The following is a 16,802-nucleotide window of genomic DNA, read 5'->3' on the forward strand; positions in this document are numbered from 1 at the left end:
CCCCGAATTTGGTGATAAATTGAACATTTTAGAGAAAAGAAGAAGGGTCCGTTTTGTGTTTTGGCTTGATTGGATTGTATGAATGAATTGAATGAATCAGAATGAATGACGGATCTTGGAATGAGTGGTGGGATTGATCCAGGATTGATCCAACGGGATTGATCGGTATCTGGATAGTGAGTGTGTAAATGAGCAGCATTTCAGTTGCAGCTGACGTTGAGGTGGAGGTCACTGGTCAGGTCACGGTCAGAGGTTGAGGAGGTGGCTCCAGCTCCTCCAGCTCAAGCTCGAGCAGGGGCTGGTGGAAGTACTTTTGTTGGATGTAATGGCTGAAGGTGAGGCTGATTAATCGTCCGGTGGTAGTGGTAGGTTTGTAGGTTGTAGGGTTGTAGTTAAGGCTAGGTCAGGTTAGATTAGGCTTGTTAATTGTTTCAGTTTTGGTTTGGTTAGAAAGAAACATCGCCGGGTATGCGCCTCTCCGTGGTTGGAAAACCTTTGTGTGACGTCTGCTCTACTAATACCCAATCTTCACTTATCACCTGTACCGTTCGTACCCGATGATGATCTTGTCCACATCTGATCAACATAGTTTTGATGGCACTCCATAAAACTTAATGCCTGCCTAGTGCCTACCATTGGCATTTGCGGTCATAACCTACCACAGCCATCTTTGTCTTTGGTGGGCAGCTTGCACTTGCGTGGTCTGGTGCATTTGGTACATCAGGTGTGCCACATTGATTGCAGGCAAAGCTCTACAGATTGCAGAACTTTTGATGCATCTTATCTTGTCTCACACCTGTTCCTGCTGCTGGCAACCATATGACTAATGACTGTGTGGCAAATATCAACAGGGGGTGATGAGAACACCTTGTTGAAAACTGAGAAGCAAAGGTTGTCTTGTGAGGACCTGGACAAAATTGAACCCATCTCTCCCGAGGAGGAAAAAGAGGAAGGTGTACTGGAAGGTGAATTTGCCAAGTCAAACCAAACTGAAGCTGAAAAAGAAGGTTTGTCACCAACTACTGAGTCTTCAGAGGATATGGACAAAATACGCCAGTTTTTCGCCGAGAAGCTACACATTGGATCTTTAGCAAATGAGCTCAAGGTGAGAATAGCTAATTTTTAACTGCACCATTTAGCAGTTAGGTACATGAGCAACGAATTGTGCTGCGGCAATGTGCAACTGCCGCAAATGACCCGTGACCTCTGTTGTCGCTGACAGGTGTTGGAGACGGTCGACTTTGAGGGCGTGATGAAGTACATCCGCGACGGCTGCTGCAAGAACATCGTGACGATGGCCGGCGCCGGCATGTCCACCTCCGCCGGCATCCCCGACTTCCGCTCGCCGGGCAGCGGTCTGTATGACAACCTGGCCAAGTATGACCTGCCGCGGCCCGAGGCCGTCTTCGATATCGACTTTTTCCGCAAGCAGCCGGAGCCGTTCTTCGACCTGGCGCGCTCTCTGTACCCCAGCGAGCTGAAGCCCACACTCTGTCATCGCTTCGTAAGTCGCCTGATGCAGAGTTGATGGGGCTGGGTGTTTCGGGTCGGATTTTCACCAATTTACAAACAAATGCCATCAGTCTTCATTTTAATCCGAGGAAACGTGCTGCCCGCTTGACAGGAGCTTGGGACATACTGAGCCAATGTTTCAGTCATAGATATTTGAAATAGATATTTGAAAACGCCAGAACATTCACATATCATTATTGTGTCATGTGAGTCGCATTTATCTCTGGCGGTAGTTCTTGATCGCAGGTCTGTGTAACATTCACCCTCAGATCCGACTTCTGGAGCAGAAGGGTCTGCTGCTGCGTCACTACACGCAAAACATCGACACACTGGAGCGAGCGGCCGGTGTCAGCGACGATAAGATAGTGGAGGCGCACGGCACGTTCCACACGTCTCACTGCACCGGCTGTCGGCGCGAGTACGACCAGCAGTGGATGAAAGGTAGGCACAGGACTGGCAGTGGGTGAAAGGTAGACATGGGACCAGGGTTCGCTGTTTTCGGGCTGATTACTCTAAAATCTCAATTCAACAACTGCGAACTATCGTCGTCGCGCTGTTGCTCCGTTCTTTTTTCCTCCATGAACAAGTACAACCTGTGAAGTGTGATGTAATGTGCTTATTTCACTACGCAGCTTTGCGTGAGTACGGAAGTGAATCGGATTGAAAATACAAGTAAAACATTGTCTGCCAATTGAGTGACCGTTGACCGGGTTTGTGCCCACAGAGCAGATATTCTCCACCGACCTGCCCCGCTGCCAGTCCTGCGAGGCCGTCGTGAAACCGGACATTGTGTTTTTCGGCGAGAGTCTGCCGGCGCGCTTCTTTGAGCTGGTGTCTGACGACCTGCGCCGCTGTGACCTGCTCATCATCCTAGGCACGTCTCTGGTGGTGCAGCCCTTTGCCACATTGGTCGACCGGTAAGACTGGTAGACAACAACTCTGTGTTTCGCTTACGATCATTCACGATTCGGTGAGACCTTGAATTAGTGTTGGCAAGTGAACAAACAAAAATAAATATAATATGTGCAGCTGCGAGCGAGTGTCGTAGACATTTCCTCGACAATGCTTTGGTTGGTTTCCCTGCACCTACCTCCCTCCGTGTGTCTCCAGCGTACAGGACACGTGTCCCCGGCTGCTGGTGAACAAAGAGAAGGTGGGACGGCCCAGCGTGCTGATGCGACTGTTCGGTCAGAAGGGACTCGACTTTGACAGCGCCTCCAACTACCGGTAAGTCTGAGATGACTCTCGTCATGTCAGTAACCCAGGGGCCAGGGGTGTGCTATAACAATAAATGATGTTACAGTGATAAAAAATAGGACCCAGATGCTGCGTCTGCGCCTGACCCGGCCTGAGCTGCATTGAATTCCACACCACACGGCCTGTATGGTATTGCGTTTTCTGTGGACATTGGTTCCCCACGTGCTCTGTCACCGTTGCTTGGCCGGGACCATTGGGCTCTGGCCTCGCGGCGGCTGTGACTTCGGCCAGTAAGGGGAGTAGCGCCCCCTCGGCCCCAGCTTGACTTGCGTTTGACCTCGGCTCTGATTTGATTGTCGGATGGATTTTCTGCAAGATTGGCCCCGCAGGGGGCTGGCGGTGGCCTGGGTTCCTTGGGCCCGCGTCCTGCGGCGGCCCTGACCTCCGCCAGCAAGGGGAGTAGCGCCCCCTCGGCCCCAGCTTGACTCATGCTCGATTACAACCGGACTCGACCCTGGATTGATAGACGACAAGTCAGACCTTTCTTGGTTTCTTTTTTTCCCTTTGTGTCTGATGAGTGTCTTTTTTGCGCCCGGTTCCGCTCCTTCCGGGTGTTTCTCCTCACTGCCAGCTTATACTGCCTTGCCGTCTTCTCACGTGGTTTGCACTAAGTTTTTGCACTTGTCTGTTGCCCAGCTTTCTTGCGAGCATTTTCATTGGTTGCCTTTTCTGCATTCTCACGCACCGCACGGACACACTCGGGTGAAGTGGAATAGCGCCCCCCCCCCCCCCTCAGCCCTAGATACACATATGTGTAATCTTGACTTTGCCCACATTTGCTGGATTTGATGTTTGCACAATGCCACTGCCAGTCGGCCGCGTTGCCGTCTTCTCACGCGAATTTCTCCTGGCTGGTTTGCACTCATTTGGTTGCCTACCTCATCGGTTTCGCACGCTTCCCAGTTTTTTTTTTAACACTTGCTCATCTTCTCTGTGCACGATTCCATTGCATAATGCGATTCCAGTCTCTAATCGTGCCATCTTCTCACGTGAATTGCTCTTGGTCGTCTTGTACCCGTTTGTTGCCCATATTTCTTTTGCGGTCACTGGCATTGGCTGCGTTTTCAGTCTTCTTGCGCTGTACCGGTCTTGCAGGCTGCTTGCCTCACCGGTTCCGCACGCTTCCCCAGTTTTTTTTTTTACACTTGCTTATTTTCCTTGTGCACGATTCCATTGCCAGTTTGCTGCATTGCACTCTTTTCACGTGAATTGCTCTTGGTTGTTTTGTACCTGTCTGTTGCCTTTTTTGCGGATACTCGCGTTGATTGCCATATGTGTGATCTTGACTTTGCCCACATTTGCTGGATTTGATGTTTGCCCAATGCCATTGCCAGTCGGCCTCGTTGCCGTCTTCCCACCTGGCTGGTTTGCACTCATTTGGTTGCTTACCTCATCGGTTTCGCACGCTTCCCAGTTTTTTTTTTTTAACACTTGCTCATCTTCTCTGTGCACGATTCCATTGCATAATGCGATTCCAGTCTCTAATCGTGCCATCTTCTCACGTGAATTGCTCTTGGTCGTCTTGTACCCGTTTGTTGCCCATATTTCTTTTGCGGTCACTGGCATTGGCTGCGTTTTCAGTCTTCTTGCGCTGTACCGGTCTTGCAGGCTGCTTGCCTCACCGGTTCCGCACGCTTCCCCAGTTTTTTTTTTGTTTTTTTTTTACACTTGCTTATCTTCCTTGTGCACGATTCCATTGCCAGTCTGCTGCATTGCACTCTTTTCACGTGAATTGCTCTTGGTTGTTTTGTACCTGTCTGTTGCCTTTTTTGCGGATACTCGCGTTGATTGCGTTTTCAGTTTTCCTACGCTGTACCGGTCTTGCAGGCTGCTTGCCTCATCGGTTTCGCACGCTTCCCCCAGTTTTTTTTTTTTTGCACTCGCTCATCTTCTTTGTTCTCTGGTTCCCCTGGTTTTATCGGTCTAGCCGTACCTTCGGCCCAAAGACCGGGGAGAGGATGTCTGGGCGTTGAGGGGGCTGCCCTGCGGGTTAGTCGGGGCAGCCTTCCAACACATGCCTTTGGCGCCAATCCCCGGATCTGCGGGATGCCCCATGTTGGCCTCGCATGAGGGAAATCGGCCGGTCAGGCGTCGCCCTGTGCAGCACTGGCTAATCGGGGTCAAGGGGGCTGGGCGACGGGTATGCGGGGGGTTGCCGCCGGGTGCAGGGGCCGCCTGATTCCTTCAGCGCGGGGCTTAGCGCCACCGTATCCATGTCCGCGCGCGGGATCAGGTCCGGTCCCGTGCCGCATGGCTCTGCGGCGGCCGCGGCTCACGCGGCCCCGTACCCGGCGGCTTCGTCTTGCTGCTTTTGGCGTCCCGGCCCCCGTATAGTCCTGCAGTACTCCTGGCGGACCACCACCCTACGGGGGAGTGTGGCCGTCCCCCAGTTGGGCTCCGAGGTGGGTGGGAGGCTGCGGGACCGAAACAATTACACTTTCCATGGATTCTCACTTGGCACCCCCACGGACCACAGCCTCGGCTGAACCCCTTGCACCTAGTGCAGTCGGTGGAGCACGACCAAAAGTTCATATATTCACATCCGACGAACGAAAACTCGCGTCGCTGTCTCCCTTTCAGAGACGAGAGGGCTGTGACAGATTTGGTAAGATTGCGAGGTGTGAAAAACTTAGAGACGGAGGCATCGAAGTAGAGTTTGTTGACGATAGAGAGGCGGAAAGGGCCCTGAAAGCTACTCACTTCACATACACAGTTAAGGATCAGCAGGGCAGGAAGGAAGTAAACCTTTCGGTCAGCGTTTCGCCGCATCGCACGAAAAATTCCAGCCGAGGGGTCATTTTTTGCGACGATCTGGAGGGCATGCAAAACGACGAGATCGCCGAAGGCCTGTCACAGTTTGGGGTCTCCGCCGCCCGCCGCATCTACACCAAGAGAAGTGGCGCTCTCGCACCCACGCACAGTATCATTTTGACTTTCAACTCGCTGGAACTGCCGAGGGAGGTGATGATAGGATATCTGTCCGTGAAAGTTCGACCATATGTCCCGAGTCCCATGCGTTGTTTTCAGTGTCTCCGATTCGGTCACACTCGAGACAGCTGTCGGAACAGACCAGCATGCGGGAGCTGTGCGGCAAATGACCATAGCAGTGCCGAATGTTCGTCGTCCGAGTTGAGATGCGTCAATTGTGACGACTCTCAGACTCCACATTCCTCGTTTGATGGGCGATGCCCGGCCCTCCAGAGAGAAAAAGAAATAATGTCCCTGAAGGTCACCGAAAGGCTGTCATTTCGTCAGGCCCGAGACCGCTTTGCTGCCCTCCATCCCAAGCGGTCTTATGCTAGTGTGGCCAACGGTTCTAGACAGCGCTGCCCCACTGAAACTGATACCAACAACAGCATCGGTCAGTTAATAGCGATTCTGAAGTCATTCGGCTTCTGCTTTGTCCCAGATGCCAACAGTCACAGCAACTCATCAGTTCAACAGGAGCCCCCTAAAGCGTTGTCGTGCTCCGCCACGCAGACGTCGCCAAGCAGGAGGCGAGGAGTCTCGTCCCCCTCCCGTGGGGGAGGAAGAGAGGATGAAACTGGGGCGGGGGTGGAGGCTTCAGCCGCCCCCGAGGATACGGCCACGCCGCGGGGTGGTGAGTGGACCCTCGCCCGGGGTCGTCGCCGGGGCCCGCCCCCACCGCCGCGCTCTGTCGAACGGACCCCGTTCACGTCTCCGGAGATCCGTCGACCCCCGCCCAGGGAGACTGCAGTCATGGCGGCTCTGCGCCGCGGTCGGGAGGAGCGGCTTGAGCAGGACGCCAGACTAGGGCGGAGGATGGCCCAGGCTCTTGAGGAGCGTCGAGCGTCCTCTGTCCGTGGAGGTCCTGGTGGGCCGGGGGCGGCCCCGTCACCTCTGATGGGACCTCCCCCTACCCCTCCACCCCCTCCTCCACCTCCGCCCCCTCCACCTCCTCCGCCCCCTCCACCTTCTCCCCCACCCCCGCTCCCACCGCCACCACCACCCCCTCCACCCCCTCCACTTCCTCCACTCCCTCCACCCCATTCACAGCGTCCTGGTGCCCCTCCGGTGCCCGCCTCGGGCGAGGGGTCGGGACCCCGACCCCCGCCATGCACACCACCATCGGAGCCGAGACCGGCGGGGCCGCCGCCCGCCCCGGGCCGCCCCACGAAGCGCACACTTCCGTGGGAGTTATCTCCGCCAAACGATGGTAGCCCCCGCTCGCGGCTGAAGTTTCAACCGGGAGCTACGGGCCGGCCTAGGTCGGCCGATGGACGGCTCCGCGAGGGCCATCCAAAGGTAGCCTTTGGCGGTGGCCCGGGCCCCGGTGGCGAGGAGCATTTTTAAGTCCCCGCCTTTTTTTTAACTCAAGTCAAAGTCGCCAGTTTTAGACACCTTTCGCTTACCCCAAGCGCTCAAAACTACAGCAATAACACGTTTTATCCTGCAGTGGAACTGCAGAGGCTTGCGTTCTAGCACTCCAGAACTGCAAGCACTAATCCGCTCTCAGCGACCTTTGGTTGCTTGCATCCAAGAAACCAAACTCAGATCTGAGTCCAGGTTCCCCATGAAAGGATTTTCGGTTTTTCGCAGGGACCTTGCTACTGAAACCGTCGCGCACGGAGGTGTTATGGTTCTGGTCCATAACGCCGTGCCTGCGAGATGTATTGATTTAAGCTCGCCCCTTCAGGCGGTAGCGGTCCGCATTCATCTAGGCCAGCGTGACATCACTGTGTGCTCACTTTACTGTCCCCCTGGCGCAGCTCTTCCTCTTCTGGAACTACGCCGGCTAATTGCCGAGCTCCCTCCACCTGTGATGCTTCTGGGTGATTTTAACTCTCACCACTCTGCATGGGGATGTGATTCTGTGTGTACACGCGGTCGACTTTTAGCGTCCTTGATAGACGAGGAGGGCCTTTGTGTTTTAAACACTGGTGCTGCTACCCATTTCACCATGCCGTCGGGACATTCATCAGTTCTAGATCTCAGCCTTGTCAGTCCACACCTTGTGCCGCTTTTTACGTGGCGAGTGGACGCGGACTCTTTTGGTAGTGACCATTTCCCCATATGGCTTGAACTGCGTGAGCGGCCCTCGGTTGGCTGCCGGCCACCGAGATGGAACCTGCGGAGGGCAGACTGGGAGAAATTTCAAACGTGCTTGGAGGATGCTCTCTCATCTGACCCTACAGATGATCTGTCAGTAACCGATTTCACCTCCTTACTCATTGAAGCAGCCAAGGCATCCATTCCTCGTACATCGGGGGCGCCTTCTCGCCGGCCGGTCCCATGGTGGTCCGATGCGTGTCGAGACGCCATCAGAGCGCGGAAACGAGCGCTGCGCGCTTTCAGGCATAACTGCACCACCGCAAACATGATCGCGTTTAGAAAAGCCAGAGCGTTCGCTAGGTGGACGGTCAAGAAAGCTAAACACGAATCCTGGGTGGAATACATCAGCCAGCTTAACAGATTCACGCCAATCTCCGAGGTTTGGTCCCGTATAAAACGTATATCAGGTCGTTTCTCCTCATCCCCTCTTCCTGTTCTGAGTGTGTTTGGCAGAAATGTGTCGAACCCAGCTGATGTAGCGTACGAAATAGGCCGTGCGTTACATGACCGCTGTGTCGGTGACTGTTCTGACCCCGACTTCGCCCGCCATCGTGCTCGGTGCGAATCGACTGGCGTCAATTTTAACACATCACAACATTTTAGCTACAATGATCCCTTTACTATGGAAGAGTTAAAGTCCGCTATAGGTGGCCTGAAGTGTGTCGCAGAAGGCCCTGATCTTGTACACAATGAGATGCTTCGGCGTCTCCCGTCACCGGGACTTGAAGCATTGCTCCATCTTTTCAATGCGCTCTGGGAAAGAGGGCTGTATCCCGAAACATGGCGGACGGCCATCATTATCCCGGTGCTGAAGGCTGGTAAAAGCGGGCTTGATCCGCTTCACTACCGCCCTATTGCGTTGACATCTGCCCTGGGCAAGCTGCTTGAGCGAGTTGTAAACGCGCGTCTCGTCTGGTTTCTGGAGGAACAAGGTGTTTTATCTAACTCGCAGTGCGGTTTCAGAAAGTATCGGAGCACAGTAGACCACATTTTAGCCCTTGATACCGAGGTTCGTTGCGCATTTAGGCGGAAGCGACACATTGGTGCATTGTTTTTCGACATTGAGGCTGCGTATGATACCACTTGGCGTTTCGGTATTTTACAAAAGCTTTTCAAGTACGGTATACGCGGTACAATGGGCCATTTCCTCGCCAGCTTTTTATCTAACCGGTCTTTCAGAGTCCGTGTTGGTGGCAACCTCTCAGAGCAGTTCCCCCAGGTCAACGGTGTCCCCCAAGGAGGAGTCCTAAGTGTTGTGCTGTTCGGGGTAATGATTAACGATATTGCCGATCACCTGCCCCCTTCCATTGGCCGTGCCCTTTTTGTGGATGACTTCTCTATCTGGGCCAGTGGTGCAACCACACGTATAGTAGAGAGACAGCTCCAGTTGGCAATTAAAAGATTAGAAAACTGGAGTGCTGTTAACGGACTACGATTCTCGACAGCCAAAACTGTAGGTGTCCACTTTTGCCGTTTTCGCCGTAATTGCCCTGACTTCTCTGTCAGGCTAAGGGGTGCAGTGATCCCTGTGAAGTCGGAGGTGAAGTTTCTTGGGATGGTAATAGACAGCCGTCTTACCTACCGCACTCACCTGAAAGAGCTCCGCGACCGATGTTTTCGAGCTATGAATGTTTTGAAATGTGTTGCGCGTACCTGCTATGGGGCGGATCGTAAGACACTGCTCTTGCTTTATCGTGCTCTTGTCCGTTCTAGACTTGACTACGGCTGTTTTATATACGATAACGCCACGGAGACCTCGAAACGTATTCTGGACTCTGTGCATCATACTGCTCTTCGTATTGCCACTGGTGCGTTCCGGACCACCCCAGTAGCCAGCCTCCTTGTAGAGGCCCACGAGCCACCTCTTGCCTTGCGTCGCCAGCTACTGGGCATGAGATATACCATAAAACTCCGCCAGTTGCCTTCCCACCCTGCCTATGATGCAGTTTTCTCACGTGCCAACCTGGCGCTTTTCAGAACCGGAGAAGGTGCACGTACTGTCCGCTACCCCCCTTTCTGCTCTCGTATGCAATCGCTGCTCTCGGAAGCACAAATTAAACTTCGGGGGGTCATGCGTAAGGAGTGGCCATCTGTCCCACCGTGGAGACAAGTCCCGCCAAAGGTGGACCTTTCCCTCACCGATGTGAGAAAAGGCGACATCCCTCCAGCTGTTTTAAAGGCTCGTGCGCTGGAACATATTTCAAGGTACTCTGACTACATAGCCTGTTATACTGACGGCTCAAAGACTGATGACGGTGCCGGGTGTGCTTTCGTCTGCGGCGACGCTGTGCGGTGTTTTACCTTACCTAAACATGCATCCGTTTTTTCCTGCGAATTGGTCGCTATCCTCAAACTCCTGTGTTTTATCGAGATTAATCCCGCTCGGTCATATGTTATTCTTTCTGACTCATTGAGTGGTCTCCAGTCCTTGTCACAATTCTATCCTTCTGACCCCCTCGCACAGGAGATTCTTCTTCGTGTGACAGCCCTCGACCGAGAGGGTACGTCGGTGTCTTTTTGCTGGATCCCTAGCCACGTCGGTATTCACGGCAACGAACGGGCGGACCGAGCTGCGAACCATGCTGCGCAGTATCCGTGCTCCCGCCGATTCCCTCTACCCGCCAGGGACTTTGTACCGGCGGTGGGCTCTTTCCTCCTCGGAAAGTGGCAGGAGGCCTGGAGCCAATCCCACGGTAACAAACTTTTACGTATCAAGCCAGGTTTAGCTACCTGGTTGTCGGCCTCACGCAGATCGCGACGCGAGGAGGTGGTCCTCTGCCGGCTTCGTACCGGGCACACTTATGGCACCCATGGGTTCCTTATCGGCGTTGGCTCCAGGCCTATTTGTACCAGATGTGGTGACCGACTTTCGGTCCGACACGTCTTGGTCGAGTGCCCGAGACTGGACGCTGAGCGATTGCGGTTTTTTGGATTGCGTGGCCCCCAGCTCTCTTTGAGAACACTTCTCCGCGACGACTCCCCTTTTCTCGATTCCTTTCGCCTCTTTTCGTTCATCACGGCCTCCGGGCTTCAGGTGATTTTTAACCCCCGACTTTGAGGAAGATTGGTTAGATATGGGCGCCATATAGCCTCGTTGCTGGTGCGCCCTAAAACACCAAATCATCATCATCGTGCTCTGTCACCCGGGATATGGGAAGTAGAGAATGCGAAACGGATTTCGGCATACTATTCATTGATGTCTTCACGTGTCCTGAGCGCCAGCTGTTCAGAGCCACTTACCTTTCCAGCCATGGATGGCTCTGACCGTTTCTACCCCTGCTGTGCCTTGGCAGGGACGTGTGCTGGCTGGGAACCTGCGACGACGGCGCTCGGGCCATGGCGGCCGCTCTCGGCTGGGAGGTAAGCCACACCTCCGTGGGTTCATCACATCACAGTGGTGGGTTCATCACAGTGTACACGTTCAGAGGAACGGTCATAGAGATGGCAGACCAGACTAGTGATGGACATAGGAAGACACGTTTAGGAAGGACGGGTTTACAGTTGTAGCTTCCCCGAAGAACCCCGTTCTATATCCCGTCACAAATCGACGTCGCTGTAGTGTTGTGTAGGTATGCGTCTGAACGCCGGCGCTGAACGCTGCTGACGTCTGTTATCCACCCGCAGGAGGACCTCCGTAAGTTGGAGTCAGAAGCGGACACATGAGCGGCCTGGCCGGCTGTGGGGACTTCTAATGGCGCGTGGGATGACGAAACAGCAGCTAGTCTGCGATGAAGATACAGCGGGCCGGATATTGGATATTTATCCGTCCGAACTCGCAAGTGATAATGTGTTGTCTGGAGGGATACTATGGAGTGACAGTGATAATGTGTCGATAGGAATGTCGAAAATGCAATGTGTCTAAAGGGATGTATCTGTGTTATAGTGCACCGTCGGACGGTTTTGCCTTGGCGTCCACTTTAGGTCGATATGCGAATACAATACACGTGCGTAATTCAGAAACTGCAGCAACGCAAGTTCCATTGCAATGCAACACATAGTTAGCTGTGGATATTGACAACTGACTGGCCATTTGTATTATCGTGCTGGCAGATGGATAAACACGACATCCAACGTTCTATTTCGTGTAGTCACTGCACGCTTCATTTTAACTGCACTGCACGTTATAGGTCTAAGGTGATGATATGTAATAAATGGCGGTAACATATTTGAAATATATCGTCAAATAACCAATGCGATTGATGTTTGGTTCACTGGAGGTAAAAGGGGCTGTTTTGTTATAGCATTGTGCCAGAAATTATGACCGGCGAGTGGCGAACTTGATGATTTGTTACCAACGGCCACAGTTCAATGATACTGGGTGAAAATGCCGTAGAAATGGCATTGAAATTGCTATTGTATTATATGGAGTTACCAGGCGCGCACACAGGATTTTTGAATGGGGGGGGCACGACCTTCGAACTGGGCCCCCCCATGCCGAAGGGCCCCCCCCAAAAAAAATACGGTCCACGGGGCTATATTTCGGTTGGTTTGAAGCTTGAGCAATTGGTTTGTCAATGCATGGTAGGTAAAACAATTATTTCGGTACCAGCTTAATTTTCAAAACATATATATTTTTACGCTAGCATGTTTTTTTAGCATGTTTTTTTTTTGTCGCGGACCCCGGGCCCGCGAGTCACCCGGTGGCCCGGGGTCAGCTCAGGCAAGGATGTATCCAGGACCTTTCGATGGGAGGAGGAAGGCACGGTGGGTCCAGTCTCACTGGCAGACGGGTCTCTTTAAAACGGTCTTTGCATGAGAAAATGTGGAAAATCGGCAAGCAAAAGTATCATTTATGCCCGAGGAGTGTGCCTAATGTACACTAATGCCTAATTTACATGGTATTTTACGAGCGAGCGAAGCGAGCGAGCTCCTCAGAGTCACCGGTGTGTGGCGCGCTCAGAGGTGCCAGTGAAAGGCCGTCAGATGCGCTGGTGTTGGGTCCTCACAGGCGCCGTTGCGGGGTCTCAGGCATGTGTGTGGCCCTGCAAAATGGCCTGCAAGTGGAAAGTGGCCCGTCATAGGCTGGCAAGGACACTCGGAGGCTGGTAAGAGGCCCTCAGAGTCACTGGTACGTGGCCCTCAGAGGCGTCGGTGTGGGGACTCTCAGAGCCGCCGATGTAGGCCCTTAAGATGCGCTGGATGCCCTTGGAGGTGGGGCGAGGGGCCTCGCAGTTGCCGTTGTGGGTGCCTTTAGAAACACTGGTGTGGACCGTGTGTCTATCACAGACGGATGTGGAGCCATAGCAGCCAATCCCTCGTTGGCCGTTACTAGGGCCCTGAGCGGCCGGCGAGGTCTCTCAGAAACCGGCATTGGGCCTTTATGAAGATAATTGTGGCTACATAGGAGCCAATAACGTGCCCCAACAAGCCCTGTGGTGTCCTTCCGAGTTGAAGTGCGGCCAGCGCGAACCCTCTGCTACCAACTGGCGCCGCAGGGCCCCTCGGTTTGAAGAAACCCTAAACCCGAGAACGGGCACGTACCCCCTCGCTCCCTTGCTATGTCACTGAATCCAAGTGATTAGGGGCCCTTTAGGTAATCAGGGGCGTTTCAGATGGCCAGGGGTTTTCAATTGATCAGGGGCCCACCAGGTAACCATGGGCCCCTCTGGTAACCAGGCGTTAAGTAACGAGGAACCCCATCAATAACCAGGGCCCCTCAGTAAACGGGGGCCACTCAGGTAAGTGTAGGAGTCCCGCAGAAGGGCCGGCAAGGTTTCTCAGGTCCGTTTTTTGACAAGGCTCTTATTGACTCAGGTGCGAGCCCTTTGCCATCAGCAGGGGGCCCTTTCAAGCCTTTTGAGGGCCGTTTAACGTCTCTTGAGTTCCCATTGAGGCCTTCTTAGGGCCCTTTGAGCAGTCGAGGGGCCTTTGAGGCCTTTTGAGGGCCTCTTGACGTCAGCTGAGGACCGTTGGACGCCAGCTGAGGATCGTGTTTTTGGGCCTTCTGATGGCCATTAGACGCCAATGGATGACCCTCTGACACCAACTGGGGCCCTCTGACACCAGCTAGGGGCACTTTAAGTTTGACGCTAGCTCAGGGCCCTCTGGCATTAGCTGGGGGGCCCTCTGACGCTAGCTCAAGGCCCTTTGACGCTCTTTAAGGCCTTCTGAGGGCCCTTGAGGTCTTCTAAGGGCCCCTTGAGGTTTTCTAAGGGCCCCTTGAGGCTTTTTGAGGGCCGCTTGACGCCAGCTGAGGACCGTTTGAGACCTTCTGATGGCCATTTGGCGCCAGCTGGGGGCCATCTGGCACCAGCTGGGGGCCCTCTGTCACCAGCAAAGGACTCTTTAGAGCCTTCGGAGAGCCGTTCGACGCAAGGGCATGGCCCTCTGACGCCAGCTCAGGGACCTTTGACACCCTTTAAGGCCTTCTGACGTCCGTTTGACGTTAGCTGAGGGCCCTTTGAGGCTATCTGAGGGCCCTTTAAGGCCATCTGAGAGTCCTTTGAGGTCATCTGAGGGCTCCTTAAGGCCATCTGAGGGCCCTTTGACACCATCTAAGGGCCCTTTGACACCATCTAAGGGCCCTTTGACACCAGATGAGGGTCCTATGACGCTAAGTGAGGGCCCTTCGAGGCCATCTGAGGGCCTTTTGAGACCATCTGAGGGCCCTTTAAGGCCGTTTGAGGGCCCTTTGTACACGGTCTTCGGTGGTCTAAGGATTAGTTAGAGGCCCATTTGAGGCGGCCTTCGGCCGCCTCAAATGGGCCCCTTCCTTCGAGTTGGGCCCCCCAACTCGAATGGGGGGGGCACGGGCCCGTGTGCCCCCCCCTTGTGTGCGCCCTTGGGAGTTACGGCATGCTGCAGGTGCTTTGAGTTGTAACATGCGCCCCACAGATCGCGGTGATATGCCTGTAAAGTCGCGGTCCGTAAAGTCCACCAGCCGCAGGCACGGTGGTCGGCGCCGAAGCTTTAGTTCCGGCGGTAGGTACTCGCTGTGGCGCTGGTGTCGCTGCACGACGGCACAATACGATACCGTCGGACCATCGTCGGACGGCCAGTGTCACAGACGGTTTTATTGTCCTGGGTGGCTTACCTTAGTCTTTTACTTGTTTGCTTGACGTGAACGCTACTAGCTTTTTTAGGTTCTAGAGACGAGTATTTTCCGTCCTGCCGGATACCTGATTAAAATTAGTCGTCCACAGGCGTCGTCCGTTCACTTCAGGGATTCGGCAGGTGCATTGACATTCCCTCTCCCGTGTAGTCGACAGTTCTGTGCATACCTAGTACCTACCTCTCAAAATACCTCATTTGGTCTTGATTATCCCTTACGATGCTTCGGCTCATAGATTTTGGCAAATCCTTTATCGAATGTATATTACGACGGTAATACGAGTGTACCCACAGTCCACACCCTACCAGTCTTTCACCAACCCAATATTAATTGCTATACCTATAGCCATAGGTATGTTATTATTCTCAATAGAATATGCAAGCCACCTACAGTAAAATATTCCTATGATAGTTACCTATATCTCGCCACAGACCACATCCATGGCATCTGGTGCCCAAAAAAACACTCGGCCGTCTCGACCCGCGGGCGGCACTGGTGTTTGATATGCGGCGCATGGCTCGTGGGCAGTGTTTGTTTGGAGCGACCATACGCTCGTGGAGTCTGGCAAAAAGTAGTGTCGGCTGACCCGGCAACGACGTAGTACGTAACGACGTCTCTACTCTCTACATGCTTGGTAGGAGGGAATAGAGGAACGAAGGGGAAGAGAGGGATACAAAAAATGTTTCAATGCTGCTCTTTAGATGTTCTCCCTAAAGTGTTTTTTAGACCAATCTCGTATGACGTATTTCGATTATGAGTTCGTTTCGTACCATAATGAGTGGCCGCACCACCTCTTATCGTGCAAGTAAAAGTTATTTTTATTTCCCCGTAGCAATTTTTTGGACGGAGCCGCTGGCAGTCAGTTGCATCGATGTAGCATCAGTTGAAACACTTTTGATTAATGTGTATTTGGATTTTCGGGTGTTGTATTTTAGGGGAGCAGATTTCCAGGGCCAGGAGACGTTCTTGGCAAAGTTCACTGCACAGTGCACATGGTTAGGTATCTACGCTATATGATCGAAATAGCGTGTTCGTCGTTCACACAGCCGAGCCCCGCACACCGCCCTTCCCGCGCCCACCGGCTTCAAATGCCTGTATACCGCGATCACCGCTGCCCGTGATAGTATCTACAAGCCATTCCCGTATAAAGAACTAAATGATGACCACTGACAAGGCTCAAACAGAGTCCTAACGACTGCGTCTGTCGTCTCAGCAGACGGACTCTCTCATGCTGGGCTGCAGCCTGCAGGGATGGGCTCAATGCCTTGTTTTATAGGAAAGATCGCTTTAGCTTTTCCTGTCCTTTGCCCTTAGGCGCTCCTCGGAATTATCAGGCCTTTTTCTTACGATTTTCGATATTAACTATGAGAGTACGGTTACTTTACTTTTTTATATGTTTACAGGGACCCTCCCACCTTCAAAAAAGTTTATGAAATGGCATGAAAGTGATGTCGCTCGGTTCAGAAAGAGCGGAAACGAATATCTACCAAATTTCACCGAAAAATATTCACCGGTTTTCAAGATATTAGACTTTTACTTTTGTTTACTTTTTTTGGGATCTCCGCTGTTTCTAGCGACTTTATTTTAGAAGTGCGGCGTTTGCGGCAGATGTTGCGCGCAAATAGCATATACCACCGCGTGCTACAAAACGTTTTAGTCAAACATTTAAAAATCGTTAGATATCAGCGCTGACGTCACACATTCAGAGGGGTATTCCTAAGCATTAGCCCCTCTGAATCAAAATGCTGCAATTTTGAAATTCAATATTTCCGATTTAAGGCATTTCTCGATGTTGTGAGTGCCGAAACCGGTAATTGTGAGCCAGGGACCCCATTTTGGCTATCTCAACTCAAATCTAATGTTAAGGTGGGAGGGTCCCTTTAAGCATGTCTCTCAAAAGTCAAAGCAG

General features: G+C 53.0%; 1 protein-coding gene across 1 annotated transcript; it reads left to right on the forward strand.

Annotated features, from left to right (window-relative positions):
* The first annotated feature begins 21 nt into the window (after positions 1-21).
* On the forward strand, positions 22-12,007 carry LOC122391249 (NAD-dependent protein deacetylase sirtuin-2-like). The gene is made up of 8 exons (XM_043384994.1): positions 22-335; positions 852-1,105; positions 1,223-1,504; positions 1,782-1,953; positions 2,237-2,429; positions 2,623-2,739; positions 11,136-11,202; positions 11,467-12,007. The coding sequence occupies exons 1-8, from the start codon at positions 326-328 to the stop codon at positions 11,503-11,505; spliced, it is 1,134 nt and encodes a 377-aa protein (XP_043240929.1). The 5' UTR covers positions 22-325; the 3' UTR covers positions 11,506-12,007.
* The last annotated feature ends 4,795 nt before the right edge of the window (positions 12,008-16,802 follow it).

The sequence above is a fragment of the Amphibalanus amphitrite genome, unplaced genomic scaffold (genome assembly GCF_019059575.1).
Source record: "Amphibalanus amphitrite isolate SeventyFive unplaced genomic scaffold, NRLGWU_Aamphi_draft 000427F_arrow, whole genome shotgun sequence".
NCBI lineage: Eukaryota > Metazoa > Arthropoda > Thecostraca > Balanomorpha > Balanidae > Amphibalanus > Amphibalanus amphitrite.

What these genes read in the sequence shown, in the direction of transcription:
- LOC122391249 (XM_043384994.1), top strand. An exon ending in CCACACTCTGTCATCGCTTC is followed by an intron (nt 1,505 to 1,781) that starts GTAAGTCGCCTG and finishes ATTCACCCTCAG; the next exon opens with ATCCGACTTCTGGAGCAGAA. An exon ending in CGGCCGCTCTCGGCTGGGAG is followed by an intron (nt 11,203 to 11,466) that starts GTAAGCCACACC and finishes ATCCACCCGCAG; the next exon opens with GAGGACCTCCGTAAGTTGGA.